Source organism: Silene latifolia, chromosome 6 (assembly GCF_048544455.1).
Source record: "Silene latifolia isolate original U9 population chromosome 6, ASM4854445v1, whole genome shotgun sequence".
Taxonomy (NCBI): Eukaryota; Viridiplantae; Streptophyta; class Magnoliopsida; order Caryophyllales; family Caryophyllaceae; genus Silene; species Silene latifolia.
In genome coordinates, this window is record NC_133531.1 from 114762451 (window position 1) to 114770092 (window position 7642).

Below are 7642 nucleotides of genomic sequence, written 5' to 3' on the forward strand. Positions count from 1 at the left end.
GAACAGATTTGCTGGAGGACCTTGGGAAACAACAGGGACCAGATCTTCGGCTTCGGGAAGCAGATCTACTGCTGGATTCCGGAGGAATTCCGGGAACCAGACCTGCTGCCGGACTTAGGCTTTTGAAGGAACTTCGGGGACCAGATCTGCTGCCGGACTCTGGGACCAGATCTGTTGTAGGTCTCTGATGCGGGACCAGATCTGCTGCAGGTCTCTAGTGGGACTTCAGGGAGTAGATCTGATGCAGAACTTCGAGGACCAGATTTGCTGCCGGACTCTGGGCCATATCTGCTGTAGGACTTCTTTGGGAACTCTGGAAGTAGATCTACTGCTGGCTTCCGGGGAGGGTCCCAGGAAGCAGATCTACGGCTAATTTCTAGCGGAGGATCCCAGGAAGCAGATCTGCCGCTGGCTTCTGGGGAGGGTCCCAGGAAGCAGATCTACTGCTGACTTCTAGCGGAGGATCCCAGGAAGCAGATCTGCTGCTGGCTTCCGGCGGAGGATCGCGGGAAGCAGATCTGCTGCTGGCTTCTGGGGAGGGTCCCAGGAAGCAGATCTACTGCTGACTCCATGAATAGTGACGAGATCTTGCTCGCTAGGAGACATGGCACCGGAGACCGACTTGATGACAACTTGACTATATAGATCGATCACCATGCCCCCACGGTGGGCGCCAAACTGTTTTAATACATAACCACACCTCTTATACGAATCTCTTGATAATTGATGATCATATCTTATGCACAATAATCATTCTAAACACAAAATGTTAAGGAACATGATCTAAAATTTTATTCTCTTTAGTCATTCTACAAAGATGCTCTCTTGCACACAATTGACAAATCCTAAACAACTATATATGTTGAATGACTAAAGAGAATAAAATTTAGATTATGTTCTTTATGTTTAGTATACCTTTGTCAAATTCCCTCTTTTTCTTCATACTTTTCCTTTATTGTCAAAGTGTAAAGCATGTGACATTACTAAGAAGTGATAAAAAGCCTTCAAAAACAAGAAATTCCTTCCCCTTTAATTAAATTTGTCAAAAACAATTTTTCTCTCCTTTTTTCTTCCTCTTTTCTCTGCATCTTAATGTAAAAGGACCCATTACAATTACCAAGGATCACTTCATACATACATTGAAGATAATTATAATAAGCTCATAACATTTCTAGATCTCTAGCTTCTCGTTCGATCTACAACTCTAACATACTTATGTAACATACAAAATCGACTAGCATATCATATTTACGTACTCAGTATCACCTAATGACACTAGCTAACAAATCCATTTGCCAATAAAATAAGTCTAATGTAGATCTTAGGAAATATGTTGTTGGTTTTAACCCAAATTCAATTATCCTCCTCCTTTTCACTTCATCCTCCTTTTGTTGCTTTATGTCTTAGTTGTCTCCTTGTCTTTCTTTAGCCCTTTTTTCCCAATGCCTTTACCTTTTCCTTTTCCCTTTCTTTTTGGTTCTGAATTTCAACTAGTGGGTACCTGATTCTCAATCACCCAAGTTCCATCCCAACAAACTCTTGTAATAATTACTAAATGATGAGTAGTAATAGTAGTAGTTGTAGTAGTGTTAGAGGATATATCGAGTAGTGCATGTAATTCGTCTCCTCCTTTGTTGATTTTTGATCATCATAACCATCGTCCTCATCGTGATCATACCGCCCTCCCTAAGGTAAACTCTAGATTTGGCTTTGGTCGGTTGGTTAGAAAATTTCCTGATAAATTAGAAGAGCTTGCCTCGGATAATCTCTCGTAACTGGAACATTTTGGATTAAGTTCCTTCTGCGACCAAATGAATACAGATATATATATTAATATAGATAGATAGATATGAAATTTGATGTAACGTTCTAAGCATATGAAGATACAAAACAGTCGACCATGTAAAACCATTTCTAAATGAGTAAAATCATACTCGTACTTCATGAAATGATGAAATTGAAGTAATGTCATGTACGGAGTATTACATATTTACATATCCAATACCATTATCAATTATTGTAACTAACATTAACAAGTAACTAAAACATGCAAAAGTATATGAAAATTATAAAGACTGTCGTGTTCATATAATAATTCTAGATCGTATTGATTCATTTAATTTTATAACGAGTTTATGGCTTAAAAACGGGATTATTACAAAGGTAGGAATCCAAAGACATTGGAGTGAGTGAGTGAATAGAATAAATGAGATGAATAGAAAGAGAGAAAGCCTGCTACTTGGTGACTTTGTGACTGTCTCATGTGCACCTCTAACTAAAGATTATTTCCACTTTATAAGTTGAATTTTTTTTTTTCTAATTATTTGTTTATTATTATTAGACTCACAAAATCTTCCTCGTAATATCTACACCTTTTTTGAAATGCTTTACCATGCATGCATTTTTCATACGTTATATACCTCATTCTCCTTTTCTTATTCATGTTACTTACTATATAGGCGAGTATTTCATATTATGACGCGTGTCCTATGAGTGTCGATGTTGGATACGGGTACGCTGGTTAAAAGGAGTGTCTGTGCTATCTAGCAAACGATGGGAATGGGAGTATTTAAGTTACTCTATTGAACTATATTTATAAAACTCAGGAGTATAAACATAAGAAATTCCAACAGCACTTTAATTTGTATAGCTTTATAAAACTTCTATCCTTTTTGTAAAATTCACTTCTCCTTTTTTCTATACTTTGAACTTTGCAGTATAGTAAAATAGATAAACAAGAAGAAAAGGAAGAGAGAAATATTAAAGGAAAACATAACATAAAGGGACTGTTTTGACGAACCTTTTCTTCCATTTACTTTTGGTTTTCTTTTTATGGTTAACTCCCTTTTATTTCAATATTCCCCACATGAATATGTTTTAGCATAGTATGCTTACTATGTTACTATGTCTCTAGTGGTTAATTACTTTCAAGCTTAATGTGGGTATATATATGAAGCATGTTCAACAAAGGCCATGAAAAATAAAACAAATCAATTATTCTGTCCGTCCGGATCATTTGTTTACCTATTCCATTTTTTTGGTACAAATGACCAGGATAGAGGTAATACTAAGCACAGAGTAATAAAAAAAAATAGAATAAAAATCTTAATTAGCACCTCAAAAGAAGATTGGCATTGCATGTTGTTTCCACCGGAATTCCTTGGTTTGCCATGCAACCAAGCTTCTCTGCTACAAAATTACACACCAAGCAATACCATATTTTCAGTTACAAATAGTATTTTCATTTAAATTGATAGTACAGTGAAAACTGTCATTTTATTGACAGCATACTCCATAAATTATGATGCAAAACTCACATGATCTGGTATATATTGACCCAATTCGAACTGTACCCATAAAATAACCTAGTCCGATTAAGGTGGTTAGCCGAAATATAACTAAAATTGAAACTAAGGTTGACTTGAATGACACCGATCTAATTTAATCCGATCTGAAACCGAACTAAATGGCCCATATATTTGCCAGGTTTATTCATAAGTAAACTAGAATTGCATTTGAGCCCACAAAATCCCATGGAAAGAGATATCATTCAATATTCTTGAGTATATAAGATGAGTAATGGGTTCTTTAATTTTGGATTCTTTTGTTATTGGAATGTATGGTAACCTTAGCACAATTAAATTTGCTTTCCATAACACTTCCATCTTCAAAAGAATCATCTTGATAACTAGACGACCATATAGACTAATTTGCGTTATTTGATACTATTTGTTGGATCAGCAAGTCTCATTATAGACGGGGATATCCGTCTACAATGAGAGACGGGTCGAATCCCTCTCACAAAGAAACAAGTGGGAGGCCAAATGGTAATCCACTTGGTTTTCCACTTGGTTTTCCACTTGTCCTCCCACTTGCCTCTTTGTGAGAGAGATATGACCCGTCTCTTATTATAGACGGATATTCCCGTCTATAATGAGAATTTGTGTGGTTGGATTATTGTTCTCTATTGAACATCCTGTTACGTCACAATCACTCATGTGTTGCAAACAGTTACGTACCCCATGACAGCTCTTAAGTGTCTATTACACTTCACACCATGACCTTCATTGTTCACAATCTTAAAATAAAAATTCTTGGAATAATAATCTTACTAAGGCTACTCTCCTACAAGTATGTTTTGTTGTTCAAAAACCCAGCATTATCAATTTTCAATTCAGTTTAACTCAGCTCAGCTGAATGAAATAGAGTTAAATTAAACTAAACTTAATGAATTAAAATCATACCAAACTGAAATGAGTTGAAATTAAGCTGGAATGAACCGTCCGAATAGGGTATAACTGCCTAAGTGTAATCCAATTATCACAAAATTTTTTTGTTCCTCTTGGTGGTATTACTCATCACCCGATGCTACTTCACATATTTAATTAATTAAGGGTGAGAGTTCATCGGTGGTGCTACTACTCAACCATCTTGCCATCATCTACCTGAGCGTCACCAAATCAACACATTGCACCTTACACTCCCGAGCCAAACTGTGGATTCTAATACCGCTTATTAAGTCATCAGTGGTCTTATAGAAGGCGATACGCAAGACCACTCCACAAGTAAATGAAGTCTCATTTCTAAAACCAACTGGGGATAGGAGAAGAAAACCACTAGTTTAAAAACTACTCTTCTCATTTAAATCTATCGATGTAGGACGATGCCCAACACATGCATGAAAAGAGATCTCAATAACATGCATTAAATTTGCAAAATTACAAAAAAAAAAAAAAAAAAAAAGGATTAAAAAAGGCATAGAATAGTTAACCTTGAAGAATTGCTCCAAAGTCCATGACAATTATCTTGATCTTTATGAACATTAGACGATGATCTGGCTTGTTGAGGAAGTTCGTCGGAACTTCTTCCCCTTTGCATACTTCCAAATATATCGTCTGATGTATCTCCTGATGATCCATTTTCAAATAAATCACCTTGCCCTGCCCAAAATTAATTTAACTATTAATCAGAACGGAGGGAGTATATATATTAACTGAACTTATAAATTTTTAAATTAATCCCATAAATTGTATATTAAGAACATGTTATTACACACACTCTAACCAATTAAAATCGTAATTTAGTTTTCCGAAATCAACTACATTATCTAGGGACAAATGTGGCTCCAGTTATACAATTCCAAGGTGCATTAGAATTTTTGTTTACAATTCCAATGAATTTTATACCTGAAGAAGCTGCTGATCTATCTGTTGTCTTTACCGTTCTATACATCTACAAAACAACAAAAAACCAAACAAATAAAGAAAAAAAATCAATTTACAAATATTGTAAATATTAAAAAAAAAAAAAAAAAAAAACAGGAAAATAAAACAAAGAGGGTGCAGGCAATAGGTGTATGGAGAAGTGTGTAAGAGGGAGGTTAAAAAAATAAAGCAAAGGTTAAAAAAACAGAAAACAAGGGTAAAAGTAAAAAAATCATAAATGAAGGAGAGAGAAGCAACATGATATCATTGAGAAATGATGGTGTTTCTGTACTTACTCTCTATTTATTCCATTTATTTTCTTTCGCCCATCTCAAGAATCTGTAAGAAACCTGTTTCTATTTGTACCATTTTCCCGAGACATACTTATCAACCCTTTTTTTTAATCCTATTTTTTGTCTTCTTTTATAATCTGATCCATAATAATCGTCTTACTGATAATGATTTTCATTGTTAGAAGAACATATCAAACATAATACCTGTAAATGAGACTTGACGTGAGCTAAGGTAAGATCTTTGACATCCATGAGCTCAAGTACTGATTTTGGTGTCGCCCCTATTTTATTACACAATCAACACATAATCGTCATCATTAGTAGCAGTAATCAAGTTGATTATTATTATCGTCCCATAAAAAATAAAGCAGAAGGTTAAAATCGTAAAAGTGGTATTTACTTTCATGACCACCTAAGAGCTCAACGGCATGAACAAACCGAGCATGAAGAGAAGAAGTCCATCGCATTCGTGGAGCCCGCATGCTTCGTTTAGCCTGAAACCTCGGAAGAAACCTCGATCTCATCATCCCTTGCTGCTGGTGATGATGAGATTGGTACCCTATATAATGCGGCGTGTTATTACTATTATTATTACTATGCTGATTGGGTAGTACGCCCGAGGATGGTAATATAGGGGTTATAAATGGGAAGGAAGGGTGAGGGTTTTGGTACACTGGGATCCCTCTAATGGGCCTTAGAAACCCTATTTCAGACCCCATCCTACCCGAACCCAAACCGGACACGGTCTGATGTTGTTGGAGAAATTGCTGGTAAATTTGTTGTTGTTGTTGCTGCTGCTGCGGTTGGTGATGCTGTTGGTGGTGGTGGTGGAAAAGGATGTTATTATGCGAAGTGTTAGGCAGATGAGTTAGTCGGGTCGAGTCACTATCTGAAGTTGATTTGACAGCTCGGATAGTGTCGGTGGCCCGTTTCCAGAAGGTGAGGTCCATATCCGGGGCGGAGGCGGAGGTGGGGGTGAGATTTGGGTTAGGTGGACTGATTTGGAGGGACAAATCCGGTTGTGCAGGGAATAACTCCATCCCTAACTTTCTATTTATATCCTATCCACCCAAATAATAGCTAAGCCCTCTTAATTTAATTTAATCCCCCAAAAATCTCTCTCACTGGTCACTACCTAATAATAATAATAATAATAATAATAATAACAAAGAATAAATAAATTTTATTCTTATTCTTTTTTGGTTGGATAATAGTACAGTTAAGTGAGAGCGATTGTTAAAAATGATGATGACAACGAAGAAGATGATGATGATAGTAAGGTGGGAGCTGTGTTTGCGGCAAATTCTTGTATGAGACTGTCTACATAATACGTTTGGGTGTTAAATTAGAAGACGATTAATGGGTATGGGTTGTTTGAATGACAGAAGAGGCCGGGGGTAGTTGAATTGCAAAGAGAAAATTGAAGGAATAAGAGAATGGTGGTACTACTGGTATTAATTTTGTGTGAAGTATATGTGAGAAAATGACAGTTGATTAGGGAAAGAACAAGTGAAGAAAGAGAAGAATGAGTGAAACAGAAACAATGAAAGAGAAATAAACACGGAAATGAGAGTCCCTCGCTTTTGTGGACGTGGGGGGTACCTAGGACAAATTTTAAACCAAAAAAATTAAAAGATTAAAAATACCAAAATTTAATTTTAATAAATAGTGACCATTTTTTATGAGCCCAATTTCTCTCCATTTACTAAAAAAAATGAAGATGCAAGTTTATATCAATAGTCCAGATCGTATTTGGACAATATCTAACAGTTTTAAATTTACGCATAAATATAAAGGAAAATGATGGTGAAAGGAGAAATTATTATTTAAAAAGATTGTAAGAGGAAATGGAGACAAAAGAAATGGAGACGATCCATTTCCATTTTTTATAACCAAGAAAATGAACATTTATTAAAGTGATTATTTTTTACCAAAAAAAACGGTTATAAACAAGAATTGTTGAAATAAAAAAGGATAGTTTTTGAGATTATTTTTCATTAAAGAGCCTTTTTTCCCTGGTCCAATTTTAAAATTTTACCATCTTTTTAGTCTTTATTGTTGTCTTTTGGAGGTAGGAGACGTGTGTGCCTTTATTCAAAGTCATACTCACCATTGCTAATTACGGAGTAAATTCAATTTTTTTTT

The 7642-nt window shown here is 35.6% G+C and overlaps 1 protein-coding gene across 2 annotated transcripts; it reads right to left on the bottom strand.

Annotated features, from left to right (window-relative positions):
- Nucleotides 1–1011: 1011 nt before the first annotated feature.
- Nucleotides 1012–7024, bottom strand: LOC141587132 (putative transcription factor KAN2). 2 transcript variants are annotated; one of them, XM_074408565.1, is made up of 6 exons: nucleotides 5898–7024; nucleotides 5702–5778; nucleotides 5187–5232; nucleotides 4772–4940; nucleotides 3117–3186; nucleotides 1012–1801 (listed from the first exon to the last, which is right to left on the bottom strand). In XM_074408565.1, the coding sequence occupies exons 1-6, from the start codon at nucleotides 6535–6537 to the stop codon at nucleotides 1673–1675; spliced, it is 1131 nt and encodes a 376-aa protein (XP_074264666.1). In that variant the 5' UTR covers nucleotides 6538–7024; the 3' UTR covers nucleotides 1012–1672. The 2 variants fall into 2 exon arrangements, with proteins under 2 accessions (XP_074264666.1, XP_074264665.1); XM_074408564.1 differs by having other exon boundaries at nucleotides 3117–3189.
- Between the last annotated feature and the right edge of the window lie 618 nt (nucleotides 7025–7642).

Coding starts and splice junctions, on each gene's coding strand:
- LOC141587132 (XM_074408564.1), bottom strand. CDS start 6,537: ATGGAGTTATTCCCTGCACAACCGGATTTGTCCCTCCAAATCAGTCCA. Junction 5,779..5,897: donor GCTCTTAGGTGGTCATGAAA/GTAAATACCACT, acceptor GTAATAAAATAG/GGGCGACACCAAAATCAGTA. Junction 5,233..5,701: donor ACGTCAAGTCTCATTTACAG/GTATTATGTTTG, acceptor GTTGTTTTGTAG/ATGTATAGAACGGTAAAGAC.